Below are 15,192 nucleotides of genomic sequence, written 5' to 3'. Positions count from 1 at the left end.
TAGTAAAGGAAGAGTTTTATCAAAGAATTCCTTCTTGGCTTTTGAGAGCGCAGTACAGAATTATCTGTTAAATTTTTGATAGCAAGACCAGTGGTCTATTCTGGCTGTGAATTTTGCGCGTCGAAATATCCGCTTCTTTTTGTTGCGCATACGCTTTAACGTGTTATTGAACCATGGTGAGCGAGTACATGATGAAACTTTCCTTTTAGGTACAAAACGATCAATAAGAGACAAGAGTTTGTTTTTATAAAGCAACCAGTTGTCCCCAACCGATCGCTGCTCAAAACCGGCGAAATACCGATCAGTAAAGACCTGAAATTCCCCATTCATGCCAGTTACGTCTGCTTTGCCGTAGTCTTGGATGACCCTAGTTTTCTTTTTGTTAGAAATCTTTGCCCGTAGAGTGAAGTGAATTATCGAGTGATCGCTAATTCCCGGTGAATGAGTTAAGCCGGTAACTAGGTCTGGTGTAGTGGTAAGTATTAGGTCTAGAATATTAGCGGAAGTGGAAGTTATCCGAGTGGGAAAGTGAACAAGCTGAGTTAAGTTGAAGTCGTGACAAAAAGTTAAAAATTCTTTGCTTTCAGCTGAGTTGTGTTTTCACCCTTTCAGCCCTGGCGTCGTCAAATGACTACAGGACTTGCAATCGGAATTTTCAGCATGAAAAAAGAACCGAAACTGCTTGTATTTTTCCCCACTCGTACTATTGGAAGTACTAGTGCCATCGCCATGGTTAGTCACGTGACTCTGCGGAGCCGTGTCGAACGAGGAAGAAGAAATGACAACAATCAACATGGCAAACACGCCGTCAGGTACGTGCGCTCTTTTTTAATTTTTAAGTGAATAGCCCCTGCGTAGTTTACGTTGCGACTTTTTATGTAGTCTCTAAACAGATTGCAGAGAACGCATGTGCTTGAATAAGCATCATTGCATGGTGATATTACTTGTAAGAAGATGTTTTTTTTCCGTGTGCGGTTTTGACGACAGCAGGGCTTTGTGGTTGTGTATGGCGTGCCGTCGGTTTGCCATGCGTCCAATTTCAGTGCGTGTTTTTTTTTTTCTTTTTTCAGGCACGCCTATACCGTGTACACCGGCAGATACATTCTATTCCCGCCAGGACTTGCGTTCTAGGCATCTGGAAGAATGCACGGATGCAATTTTCCGTGAGCTTGATAATGGAAACTTCTTTGATGTGGAGGGAGAAATCGACGGATCTTCCGACAGCGGTGACGAGTTTGAGCAGCCTGTGCCAGAACAGGCAGAAAGCGAGGATGAAAGCTCGGACGATGATTGCCAACCATCGACAGCTGCATGGACAAGGAAGAAGTTCATAAAACCGGACACAACTTTTCAGTGCGCAGAATTTGCTTCAGTGAATGCAGATGAAGAAATGCACTCACCGTGGGGGTAGTTCTATCGCTACATTCCGAAGAGCGTTTTCATTGAACTAGCCGAAAAGACGAACCAGTATTCGGTACTGCAAGAAGGCAAATCGGTAAATACAAACGAGCAAGAGATCCGACAACTCTTTGCACTTCACCTCATCATGGGCGTCATGCGATACCCAAGGCTGCGGTTCTATTGGAAGCCGGAAATGAAGACTAGGCTGGTTGCATCTACCGAGCTCTCACGGAACCTCTTTGAAAAGCTGAGACACAATCTCCCCATTGTTGACGTGTCTCGGCCTGACCCTGATGATCGCCTCTGGAAGGTAAGACCTCTTCTTGATAAATTCGAAGAAAGGTGTCAGGCACTGCATGTGGAGGAGCGATTGTGTATCGACGAACAAATTGTTCCCTTCAAAGGAAAGCTGGATATCAAACAGTACGTGAAAGGGAAGCCAGACCCCTGGGGTATAAAAATCTTTATGCTTTGTGGAGAGTCTGGCATTGTGTATTCTTCGCTGCCGTATCAGGGGTCAACGACACGGTTAGAAGAAAGTCTCAAGCAACAATATGGTGTGACAGGTGCTATAGTGTCACAGCTGGCTTATCGAATTCCCTGCGACAAGGGACACAAACTATATTTTGACAATTATTTTACATCGCTACCTCTTCTGCGCGCGCTGCTACACAAGAAAATATTTGCGGCAGGAACTATTCGAACCAACCGGTGTGAAAAATGCCCATTGGAGTCGGAGAAAATTCTAAAGAAAAAAGGCCGCGGAACTTCTGCTTCCATCGTCAGCAAGGACGGAAAAGTAGCTGTCACGCGATGGTATGACAACAAAGCTGTGACCATGGCATCGAACTTTGTGGCCATTGATGACGAGGACAACGCCAAGCGGTGGAGCAAGACGGGTAAGTGCTACATTGAAGTGAAACGCCCAGCTGTTGTAAGGATGTACTACAGCAGCATGGGTGGAGTCGATAAAACCGACTTCCTTGTAGCGCTCTACCGTACGAAGATTCGGTCGCGAAAGTGGACGCTGAGGATGATATTTCACGTTATCAATGCCTCGGTTGTGAACGCATGGCTGGAGTATAGAAGTGATGCATCTGCACGAGGGCTGGTCCCTGCCAAGCAACTGGACTTACTTGACTTCACCCTCCATATTAGTGAAGCACTTGCACGAGCCGACAGCCTGCCAAAGATGCAAAAGCGAGGAAGGCCGTCACTCTCCCCTCTGGTGACTTCGAAAAAAGCAAGATATGCTGAAAATCGGCCTGTACAAGACGTAAGGTTTGATAATGTGGGACACTGGCCTCTTCGTACCGACAGCAGGGAACAGCGTTGTAAGCTCGAGGGATGCACAGGACAAACCCGTATCATGTGCGAAAAATGCAACGTCCACCTGTGTCTTGCAAAGGCTCGAAACTGCTTCAGAGGCTTCCACATGAACAATTAGTGATGTTTGTGTTTGCCATGACTGTGTTTTCCATCTCTGAATAAATTAGCTTTTCACTGCCTTTCGCAACCACTGAGCCCTGATGTGCGGTTTTGACGATATGATTGTAAACCGGTAAATAATAACACAAATGACTTATTTTTTGCTCAGGCATGATTCTAGAGTCCTTATGGTGCAAAATATGCACAGCAAAAAAATGTATGCAAATAATAGAAAATCCAGGGCTGAAAGGGTTAAGGAAACCAAGTCTCGTTCCCATCTGATGTCAGGAAAATTGAAGCCGCCAAGTAAGAAGAGGGGTGATTTTGGGTATCTGACGAACAGCTGATTGACAACATCGTGCAGTTCATTACAGAAGGACAACGATGCAGTTGGTGGCCGATAACAGACACAAAAATTTGCTATTACCTTAGTAAATACTTTGTACGCAACGGACAGTAAGCTGATCGGTCTATAATTTTTCAAGTCTTTGGCGTAGAGGTAGCGGTGCAGAGGTAGATGCAGCGGGGGCGTAGAGGTAGAACACCTGCCTCGCGTGCAAGAGGTCCGTGGTTCGAATCCCGGTGCCGCGCAATTTTCCACCTGTTTAAAAACAAAGAAAGAAAACATCCGCGTGTTGATAAAATTCCATAAATAGGTCTGGAGTGTGGCCTTATCCCGGTGACCAGAACCGGTAACGCACTCCCTCACCAGAGCAGGATTGGCCACCCTGGTGCAGTACTTGGCCACAACCTCCTATATGCACACAACAATCCGACTCTGTGAGCATGTTTATAGATGGTGGCGGTATGGTGACCGCATAATCAGCCTAGGGGGAACATGCTACAGCGGTATTTGTAGGGGCAGGAAATTTCGAAGTCGTATAGTTGTGGGATATCATAGAAGGCTGATAGTTGTTATGCATTAAGATTTCTGGAAATAAACTTGTCTTGACGATTGAGTGACACTGAATGCGCATTCGGTTGTCAGACGCAGATTGCCTCACATTCATGACGAAATGTCCTCAATTAATGATCTTGGCATTACTCTGCGTCTCAAGCACTCAGATAGCATTTTTCGCATGACACATTACCGCCAGACCTCCGGCAGTCTTTGTTTCGTTACCGGGTTCCTATGCTCGTTGCCCTATTTTTGTCCTCCCTTCGCGTCGTCTTTTTCTTTGCATTCCTCAAAGACCAAAAGATGGGCAAAATTTTTCTAGAACGACTATTTTGACCTCCCGCTGCTATTGCTCGCTGGTGCTTGACATTTTCTGCGTCTTCCACAGCTCTCGTGGTTAAGGAAACGTCCTAAAACCACAACGCCGTTGATCGCATATGCGCGCTGTGTCGCTTTTCCTTTTCGGTTGGTTCGCCTGACTACGTTCTGTTACACAAGCCCAAACTCCACTTGATGTTTTTGCGCTATACTTGTATTTTACAGGACACGACAATTATAACAGCCATCGACTGACGCTGACGTATAATCAGCGGTGGGCTGTGGAGTGCACTTAAAGCAAAAAAGCAAATAAGATGTATCTGGAGTATTTTGCTTAAATTGCGGGGCCATTCGTGTGATCTTGTCAGGTATTGTAAAAAAGAAAATCCCAGGCAAATGTCGAGCTGTCAACGAGACAGGCTGTTGTGTTCGCGTGTTTTACACTTTTATCTGTTGATGTGATTCACGGAGCTCCATTAATGCAGTCATTAAGACGCACACTGACGAAGTAGAACGGATCAATGGAAAGCAGAGGAGCCGCTCGTCCCTAAGTGCGCTCTTCGTCTAACGAGAGCGATGTAATGATGACGATCACATGACGACGATGGCATGGCAGCAATGCATTGACTACACCTGAATGATGAGAATTAAACGACCACAACGGCTCGACGATGCAGAGATGACTACGACAGATGCACAACAATTTGACGACCACGATGACAACAACGACAATAAATAGCGCGCACTGATTCATCGTCATGTAGTCGTCGTCGTGCCGTAATAACCATTTCAACGTCGTCAACTCATTCTCACACTATGGTCCTTCTAATGTCTTTATATCGTAGTCATGCGTATGATGCAAGCTGGTTCACTATGATAATGTGTCCATGATTGTTTTGTGCTCTATACTTGAAAATCCACTCAGTGAATTCCGTGAGCACCATCCACTCCCTTTCGTTGACATTGCCAAGAGGAGCAAATCAGAGATATGGTCATTGAAAACAAGGATATGACTGGAGTATTATACTTGCAAATGTTACACCGGCTGTTCGTAAGTACGACTGTGCAGGAAACCAGGGCAGGGCGCGTGTCTTCTGAAGGCAACAACGCTGGAGATGATGCTCGAAGTCAAGTCTGTATATATACAATCGCCGATTCCCTCACCGCTTCTCGCCTTTGTCAATAGGCACTGGCGGGCCTTGTGATCGATTGCCATGCTATAGTAATAAATACTTGCGAGGCCATGCAATGGTACTGTGACACTACATGACACCTAAGTGTTTGTTCAGTGTTGCTTTCAAACACGTAAAGGGTGCCCAAAACCATTTACGTATCGTACAATGCTGCAACACTGAGTTACGGGTCACATTAGCGCCGCCAAATATGTATCAAAAATTTGCGTTGCGTATCACTGTACATTTACGTGGGCGCGGTGGAAGCACGTGATATTGATATGCATTGCGAAAATCCATATTATTTGGAACAGAGGCATCCTTTGCTTCGACGCGCGCTTGTCCTGGGGTACTTCCAGCGATTCAAAGTGCCACCAGATTGGGCTAATAAATGATGCACATTGATGTTTTCTTTCCAATACCCAAGTGAACTATAGGCCATTTTATGCAGCTAGAAAATAGAAAAATATTAACACGCACTACAGCGGTCGATAGAAACAAAACAGTGCTTTATGAGGTCAGTAGTCGCGCATGTTGGAAGGCTGATAAATATGACTGTGCACCTTCCCGAAACAAAATTATTTCTACACATTACGTAAACTTCCTTAGTTGCTTCTCCGATTTAAGTACATTCGTTAATGAGTCAAAGAAAACAAACCTCAATATAAGCGAGAAAAGTTGCCTAAATGCGAGAAGTGCTGCCCTTCCACTGCCATATTTGCATTTTTTGTTCTTTATTTGGTATGGAGTGAATCATGTGCGCGTGTGTGTTCGTGCACACATGTAGGTATCTCTCTGTGTGCGCGCAGGTGCGTATACTTCTACGAGTGTGCGCATTTGTAGGCGAGTGCCTCTCTTTCTTCGTGAGTGTGTGCATACGCGTATGTATGTCTGAGTGCGATTCTACACGTGGGACTGTGCTTGAGCTACATAATGGACAAGCCTGATCCCCTTTCATTCGCTGGGCTCGAAGGCAAGGAATTGTACTTTCGTCAAGCCGTGCAAAATTTGAGTTGGTCGCAAAATCGCGCACAACTTACCCATTAATCAAAGCGAAGAAAAACGCTATTGAGTGACTGGTCCTCATAATAAACATCGGTTGTTTTCCATATACTACCGACCATCACTGCTTCATTCATTGCTTTCCCATCTTCAGGAGTAAGCGTTAGCGCAAGGTTACTAGATCGCATTTTAAGAGCTGGTATCCCGTCCTCGTAGTACACATTTCATATATGGCAAATATGCGAGAGCACCATCTCGAGGCCTGTCATTAAAGCCGCCTTCCGTGCAAAGCCTTTAACTAAAAACATCAGTGTATAATACTTTCTAAAAGAACGATCAGCTACAGCGGGTGTGGTACATTGTGACTCTTCATTTTTTCATTGTTTTCTTCATCTGCGGGATTAGCTCGGAGATACTTGCATTGCCGTGATTGCCGGGGATCACCAATGGGAAGGGGGCGGGGGGCTGTATGATTTCCAATGAAAAAAAAAAAGACCGCCCAAGCACTGCGTACAGATTGTTAACAACAACGAAGCTGAAACGTGCGGCCACGGTGTTTATCACTAGGTTAATCCTGACGGCTCATTAAACGACGGTTTGGTAGGCTGCCGGATCTTAGGTAGGCAGTCGCTGTTTGCACTCAGCTACACGACCCTGTACTTGTACCCGGGCTGCAGCAACGGCACGGCGTAGACGAGCTCTTTCCCGGTTCTGCTCATGGCGTTGCTGATCGAAAGCTGCTTGCTCTAAAGGTTTGACGCGTGGCCGACCATTTCGGAGCCGAAGAAAAAGTGCTGCGCGCTCGCTTGACTGCGACGGAGAGCAATGACGTCACTACTGGCGCAGCCGATTGCACGCCTCTTTCTAAATTTTTTTCGCGCTTGCGCAAGCGGTTGCACCGGTGAGGTTTTCGACGTACAGCTGGCAGAACGACGCACCAAATGGACGGACCAATCGGCTGGCCATATACAGCTTCGCTATAAAATGTAAAAGCAAATGAATTCTTGTAAATATGCCATTGCTGGTGATAGTGGACCATTGCTTTTGCTTTCTTACTTTTATTATCGCCCGCTTCACGCAACGCAAGATGGAAAGTGTCAAACAGTTGACACGCCGATATTTCGACAACAGAAGGCCCTTTTGACTAAAGCAACTGCAAAAGATGAGCTAGGAATTCTCCTCCAGCCGGTCATTTCATGGCACTGTTCACCGTGAATCGGCTGTCAAAAGAACGCCCTCTCCTCGTCTTGAACAGCATTTTGTTCGCTATTTGCAGCGGATCAGCTTTCACACAGCGATGCTTTCTGGCAGCTTGCTGTACACGATGGTTGAGTCCTCCAACGTTCTCGACTGGAAACCCGTAGCTCTCGTGAAGCCAGTTCCTCCGAACAGTGTGTGTGTTTGTCTTGTGCGGGCTCGTGCGAACAGCGACCACGCGGCTGCCGTGTGGCCACTTACTCTGTGAATGCTGCAGCTAACAGTCTGCGGTGGACGACGGTCCATACACGAAGGACGACGTCGTATGAATTGCTTTTCCTTTAACAACCTGGTAAAGAGAGAAGTGAGTTATATTGCAGACACAAAACCGGCTTGAGAACACCGGTTCCTATTGAAACCATACAATGTGTCGTTCAGTTAGTTGCAGTACTAAAGGCCAGTTGAACAGGACAGGCAGTGACGTACTTACGTGGCACTCCCTTCTCTCTGCCACCATAATTGGCATACAGACGATCGCCCAATCTACCCTATCCACTGGACAATGCGCCAGAACAATACGGCTGCTCTGACCTTTAGCAGTCGTTTTGAAGACTTGTAAATTTGTTGTAAACGCGGATGACGCGTCTAGCCGTACAACGGGTCAAGTAATATAACCTATAATACGGTTCATGCAGGACCCGCGCTGTGTAAGCAGTCTTACCTAATGGCTGCGAAATTAGTTTGTCCGCCTGGGGCTCCTTAATTTGGAACTAAATCATTACATGCTTTGCACGCGACCTCGCGGACCCGGATTTTCACTGTTCTGTCACCAAGTCATGGCGGCTGCGTTGACTTCCGCACACTGCACCATCACGCGTGCATTTTGAATTTTTACGGTGTCCGTTTCGCACCAGCTTACCGCTGTTATCGATTTGTCGCTCGGGGCAAGACGAGCTTGCCGTTACGCCACGTTTGTTGTTTGCGCATCTTTGTGACGTCATAGTAGCCTATGGTGGCGTACACAATGGAGTAAATGACTACCAACTTTACTCAGCCTCGCAATCTGCTGGCAGTCCAAAAGAAGGTATGGGGCATGCTAACGGAACTGCGTAATCGACGATAGAATACAGTTGGGTGATTTAGCATCGAGTATATTGCAGATACATGAGGTCGAGCGCAACCGAAATGTGCACATGATTCCCTACATAAAGACATGTGCATTCTGAATAGCTGTCTCTAATATTTATCACTTTTACGTAATAGTAATGTCAACCTTTCCTTGTTTGATTGCGATAACAATTACACTGGCACTTGAGGCGGACTCGCCCCGTCGCTGTTCTGCTGTACCGGTATCAACTGCGCATGCGCGCGCGCGTAGAGAATGCCTTCAGATAACCGCAGCGAGCTTGGATGCAAAAACGACATAGCCAAGCGGACGCACCGCCATGAGTCGCTCAATCGGCATTAATGGAACTACAGCCGCAGTGTCACTCCCGTTGCTCGTACAAGCTATCTGCTCACGCGCGTAAGAATTCCTACCTAGTAGCTGCCTGCATACTGCGCCTACTCCTTCGTGTTTACGCCATTCCGAGCAGAGCGAAAAGTGAACATCAAACTAAATACATCTGGTTCTTCCTTTGGGCACTCAGAAACTCCAACTGTTTTCCGTCGACCTCATCTCGTGCACCTCATAGACGTGCCCCTAACACCGCTTCCAGCGTTCCTTATCGTGCAAGCGTTGTGAAATCCCTAGTATGTGTCAGAGTTTCTATAGAGTGAACTGGTGGCGCTTGTGTATGCAGGAGCTGCAAGCGAGCCGATTATGGAAAGTATGGGCATCACATGGACTTATCTCGACTTCGTCCTCCTAGCTTAAACCTGAACGTGTAAATTCTATTGATTTCCGCGAAATATATTGCGTTTTCAATGCAATACATGGGAATGATTACGAATGTGCAAAGAATTGATTTTTTTCGAGCGCTATAACATTTACAAAGGTAGGAGCCATTAATTACGCAAACAAAAACATTGAGGGCAACGAAGTCTAATTGTTTCAATAAGATTAGAAAAACAAAGATTGAGTAGATCTATGTGCTAACCATCATTCACGTGGTAGCACAATTATCGCGGTGCCAGAGTTTTAGATACGGCTCCACGTAAAATAAGTTATGCAGATCCAAGGAAAATCTTGTATTCTAAGTAAAGCGGCTAATCAAGTTCCATAAATTCTGCCGTTTTATTCCTACGTTTCCAACGTAACGGCAACTTAGGCGCGCGTATGCGCTCTCGTGCAGCCTAGCTACGCAATGCGATCATCTCAAATATCCAGCGGGAGTTTGCACTACAGAAGTGTACGTGTAAATGTGGCGCAGCGGTTAGAGCATCTAGATGCTTTTTCTGGGGGATCGAGGTTCGATCTCACTATCGGGCACGTAAGTAGCCATTTCTCTATATTTATGAACTATTTGGCAAGGCTGCTTGGGGGGCTTCGCCGAACAGCCCTGGCCTGGAAAGACTGCTAGGGTTCAAAAAAACACCCTTCGCTTCAAATCTTATGCTATTTCATACGGCATTGTTACTACTAAGCCGTCACACTAGTCTCGTGTCGCTTCAATTCGTGTGGATTTGGACTAGTAGACAGTTTTCGCGTAGCTTTACGGTCTGACCGTTGCGGATATGGGCTAGCACGACTGCCTCCGTAGAGTTTAGGTGGCTCCGCTCCCGCAGTACACCATATTTTGCACAACGTGGGTGCAACCGGACTGCCCGCCTGAATCCTTACTGACAAGTGCTCTTAACGTTTGCTGTGTAGGTATGGTCTCAAGGAGGCGGATTATGAACGACACGGCCACATGAGGCTGTTGCGCCCAGGCACCAATCGCAGTGGTTGAACAACAGCTCCTCGTGCATGCCCCGGCACATGGCATGGGTGCCTTCCCAGAGACCAATGGCGACAATGCACTCCCAGCAAAAATCATGCTTGTGAATATGAAGTAAACGACACGGAATATTTTAATTATGCCCAGACCCTCTCAGCCGAGTTCCGTCAGAGTCTTCAAGTTATACAAATATCCCGAAGAATGACAACCTATTTTGGACAATTTTTTGGTGACGCCAGAACACTGCGACTTCGTAGCGCAGCGACAGCTTATCAACACGCATTATTCGCCTCGATCAAAAGGCGTGCAGTGCTAGCCGTCACTTCATCTGTAAAGAGATATCTGTTAGCAGACATTTTGTTTAATGTTTCCGAAGAGCCATCGTCTATCTTCAATCTCTACGATGGTTCTACACTTGAAAGAGATTCAGGGCACTAAGAACGTGAATGACAGTAAAACATAGACTCTCATTCCACAGTCAAAAAATGAAACATTTCCCACTAAAGAGCGATGGTCACCCTATACTACGGTTTTGACTTTCGTTGGGTCTAAGTTGGTCAGTCCCTAGATAGTGGGCTCACAATGAGAATTTATTAGTTATACCGTTTTGTAGACCCAACCACTGCCTCAAGACAGATACCTGGGAAACTTCATTGGATTACTTATCCTACGGCACACCAGCTAAATGGTCTGCACATGCAACTTTAAGAGCACTGCGATCAAGGCCTTGAGGCAGGCATGTCACGAGGCTTTTTCGTATATTGCGAGATTTCTTTAGGACGCCGAAAAAATGTTTAGGTAACAAAAGCACGTTATAAGCTGCTAAATTCCTACAATGAACTTCAAGTTCCTTATTGGAATGATTGGCTAAAATGTAACATTTCCGAACTTTGTCAACAATGTTCACTATATTTGCAAATCAGCAGAGTGTAAAAAAAACACTCGGCATCCCTAGCCTGCGAAAGTGGATGTCGAGCAAAGCTGTTGACAACCACCACTACCACTACTGAGGGGGGTATGCAATTATTTGTGGCTTTCGAGTAAAGGGAGTATAGGTAATTTAGAGTAATGGTAATTTTGAGAGCAAGCTGCCGCCCTTAACAGGGCTGCAGCAACGCTGCAATCAGTTGCTCAGCAGGTTATTTTATCTACGAAACGCTAGTGACGTCACTGCGCACGTGGCAAGCTGCCATCGCCGCGGCGGCTGGCGCAACAGTAATCTTCACAGCGAAACGTATCAGGGGAGCGCTACGTGCTTCGCATTGTTATCGAGAGCGCCATATTATCAATTATGTCATTCGAATTCTTCTTTTGTGCTTGTTCTTTATTGTAACGTATGCTGTTCTGTAGGTTGCATGCGTGATTCCATATAGTTTATGCGCGTTTCGCCTTACCTTGCCGAGTGCTTGAAGCCTGTTGAACGCCCGCCATGTGTCGGCCATCTATTGAACTACCTCCGGGATTGGCTTACCAACTAGAGGATAAACGCTTCGCTTTATATTATTATCACCAACGCGTTTGCGGAACATAATCTGACAACAGCTATATAACTGCATTCGACTGCGTCCTTCAAGAGCGCTTCAGGATATTTTTAAAACTTGTCTTAGGTTACCTGACGCAACCTGTATATTTCGGTGTAGACGAGTATAACAAAATTGCCATGCAGGCATTTTTTGTATCCGTACCTTGTGAGCGCTCTAGAGGTTTTCACAAGTAAACTCTCCTTCGTGAATCCTACTTCGCTCCTTAGCAATATCGCCCAACAACGGGCTTGTGTATCGACAAAAATACGACAAGGTGTTACTTCTCTGGCGCAAGATGGCCGACTACTACCGCAGCCTTTCGGCTATATTGTGAGGCTTATTCTAGGAGGCAACAAACGCAAAGTGCGTCTATAATTGAAACTCGCGTGGCGTGCAGTCAAGAACTAGTACAGTACCATGGTCGTATACAACAACGCCAACTTTTTAACAGGATTGGTGCTTTTTCGAACGAAACAGTTCTGCGCCATTTCTACATGCTTCTACTTGAAGCGAAGCTGGGCTATTGTGGCTTATTTGTGCCAGCTTTCTTCAAGCTAGCGGCGCACTTTTGTTTCTCCTCTACTTCTGGAAATTTCGACTGGCTCATGCGCTGTCATTTTTGTCAACAGTGATTTTGGCTGTATCTTCCCTATCCAACAGGCTACAATTTATTCCCACTGAAACTAGAGTTATTTGCATCACATCAACAGACTTTATTCCATCCATCCGTTTGCTTTATACTCAGTCCTGGCTAGTGCCTATTGTATGTATTTCGGTGTTATATCAGATAAGTACGTAAAATTCGTCTCGGCAATAAAGTATATCAGTATTCCACTCCCCTTTTTGATTATGGCGATTACTTCACCAGAAAATATATATTACGCCAGATATATATTCAAAACGTCCGTATTTTGACCAAAGTTGAAACTAATTACAGCAATGAAACGGATCATTTCAGGGCTTTTCTGAAACGGAACTGATTACTATTTATTAGAAAAATAATTACACTTCATGAGGTATTTTTAGAATTCTCATTGTCAGTTTTCTGTCAGTTCAGTTCTGATAACCTTTGCTGTATGCACTAAATAATGTATGCATTTGCGTTGTCATTTCTAATTAGAATGTGTTATTATATTTCTATTTTATATTATGCAAATCTAAAAATCACTACTTAACGTTAACTACCAATAGACCAAAAGTACCAAAAGTGGAAGAGAACAGCAGTTTACGATAGGCAGTGAGGCACTGGAAGTGGTAAGCGAATACATCTACTTAGGGCAGGTAGTGACTGCAGATCCGGATCAGGAGACGAAAATAATCAGAAGAATAAAAATGGGCTGGAGTGCGTTTGGCAGGCATTCTCAGATCATGAACAGCAGGTTGCCATTATCCCTCAAGAGAAAAGTGTATAACAGCTGCGTCTTACCAGTACTCACGTACGGGGCAGAAACCTGGAGGCTTACGAAAAGGGTTCTACTTAAATTGAGGACGAGGCAACGATCTATGAAAAGAAGAATGACGGGTGTAACGTTAAGGGGGATAAGAAGAGAGCAGATTGGGTGAGGGAGCAAATGCGAGTTAATGACATCTTAGTTGCAATCAAGGAAAAGGAATGGGCATGGGCAGGACATGTAATGAGGAGGGAAGATGACCGATGGTCAGTAAGGGTTAGGGACCAGATTCCAAGAGAAGGGAAGCGGAACAGGGGGCGGCAGAAAGTTAGGTGGGCCGATGAGATTAAGAATTTGCAGGGAAAACAGGGCCGCAATAAGCACATAACCGGGATAGCTGGAGAAGTATGGGAGAGGCCTTCGCCCTGTACTGGGCGTAGCCAGCATGATGATCATGATGATGATGACCAAAAGAACATACTTTGTATTACAAAGGCTGGATTATTATTGACGTATACGTTGTATAAACAAGCTCATGATCAAGAATAAAGGTGAGACAGTCATTAGGGAAACATTTGCTAAAAATACTCTTGTCATATCTGACACAGCTAAATGTACCCTTATTGTTTTTTTGCTACTACCTTTCCATAAGAGGGTTAGCCTGTAGTTGAAAACATGATAATTCCAGTTTCCAGTTACAACAACATTCGTTGCGAAGAGCGTTGCTGGGTGTGGTATAACAAGAGCGGCCGTTGGCGGTGTTTGTACTAAATCAAGTTAATGTGATTTAGATGTTCTCGTGCACCATGAAAACCTGTAATCTTAAGCACTAATATGAAGTTAGTTTTTTTACGTGCATATTTTCTTCCTTAGCCTATTTAGGCTTAAATTATGTTGCTCATTTTATTTTAGTCATTATTTTTGTTTAGCGCCTGTTGAACCAGATCATCGTGTAGTTCGCAGCGGTCTCTATTTTCTTGGTAGGCGTCAATCGTTGGTCCCGGGCAAAGCCTAGCGATGGTGAGAAAGCAGACTTGCTCGTCTTCATCTTTGGCATTTTTCAGTCCCCACAGCGAACAAATTACTTGTGCTGCAAAAAAAAAAACATGTGCACGTGCTATTCCATCACTAAAAAAATCCGGATCGAAGTAAACTTCGGGTCGTCCATCGATATATACCGACCTACAAAGTGTCAGTTATTCCCCATCTGCGTTACGTGGCAGCAGTTGATCAGTTGGTGTCAAGTAAATGGGAAGTTTAAATGCTAGGTATCGCAGTTGAACAATTTTCGTAGAGTTATTCTGCCTTGAAAACCTAATGGGCAGAAACTAAACCATCATAATTCGGGCAAAATGCATCCACAATGATTGACTGAGTTCGCGATATTGTCAGTATCAAATAAACGTACTGTCGGTATCAAATAAAACAGGAACAGCGGATCTCGGGACCGAACCATAACTGAAGGTACAGTGCACGACAACGTTGAGTGCTCACTCATGACAGGCACGCCCATCCCATCTCGCCCCATTAGGTGACGATGCCCAACACTGCGTTGCCCTTGTGTTTTGGCTCTCCTTCATTTGAAAGCGAGAAACAAAAATAAAAAAAAACCAACGCGTAAATATAAGAGTATATCCAGCATCATCGCGCAGTGCGGCGAAACCAGTTGTGCTATCGGCGTTAAATTAAAGGCAAACAGCTCAGCGCGTAGCCGAAGGTAGTTTCATTGTATACATTGTATTGCAGTCTTAAATGGAAATAGATTCGCTCCTCTCGTTTGCCCAAAGCATGCGGTGATGGTCGCCCTATACGGTGACGTTCTCGCTTCAGATCTTCAGCAATTAACACCGGAGCGTTAAGGGCCCCGTGTCGTAGACAATCCGGCGTCGAAGTCCCGCGTGCAGCGTCGGTAGAAGAATCATTTCGTACCACTCATACACAACCATTCATTTATCGCCAAAGTTGCTCATACCTTGCCTTTCA

General features: G+C 45.3%; 1 protein-coding gene across 2 annotated transcripts in view; it reads right to left on the bottom strand.

The window, feature by feature from the left end:
- Nucleotides 1-14,038: 14,038 nt before the first annotated feature.
- LOC142591148 (uncharacterized) overlaps nt 14,039-15,192 on the bottom strand; it is a 106,290-nt gene continuing 105,136 nt past the window's right edge. For both annotated transcript variants that reach the window (XM_075703522.1, XM_075703523.1), the window contains one exon: nt 14,039-14,299. In XM_075703522.1, the coding sequence (XP_075559637.1) occupies nt 14,118-14,299 (182 nt within the window). In that variant the 3' untranslated portion in view covers nt 14,039-14,117. The remainder of the gene's footprint in view (nt 14,300-15,192) is intronic.

This window comes from Dermacentor variabilis, chromosome 8 (assembly GCF_050947875.1).
Source record: "Dermacentor variabilis isolate Ectoservices chromosome 8, ASM5094787v1, whole genome shotgun sequence".
Taxonomy (NCBI): domain Eukaryota; kingdom Metazoa; phylum Arthropoda; class Arachnida; order Ixodida; family Ixodidae; genus Dermacentor; species Dermacentor variabilis.
The sequence above is the reverse complement of the archived record's forward strand: the minus strand, read 5'-3'. Positions and strand labels throughout refer to the sequence as shown.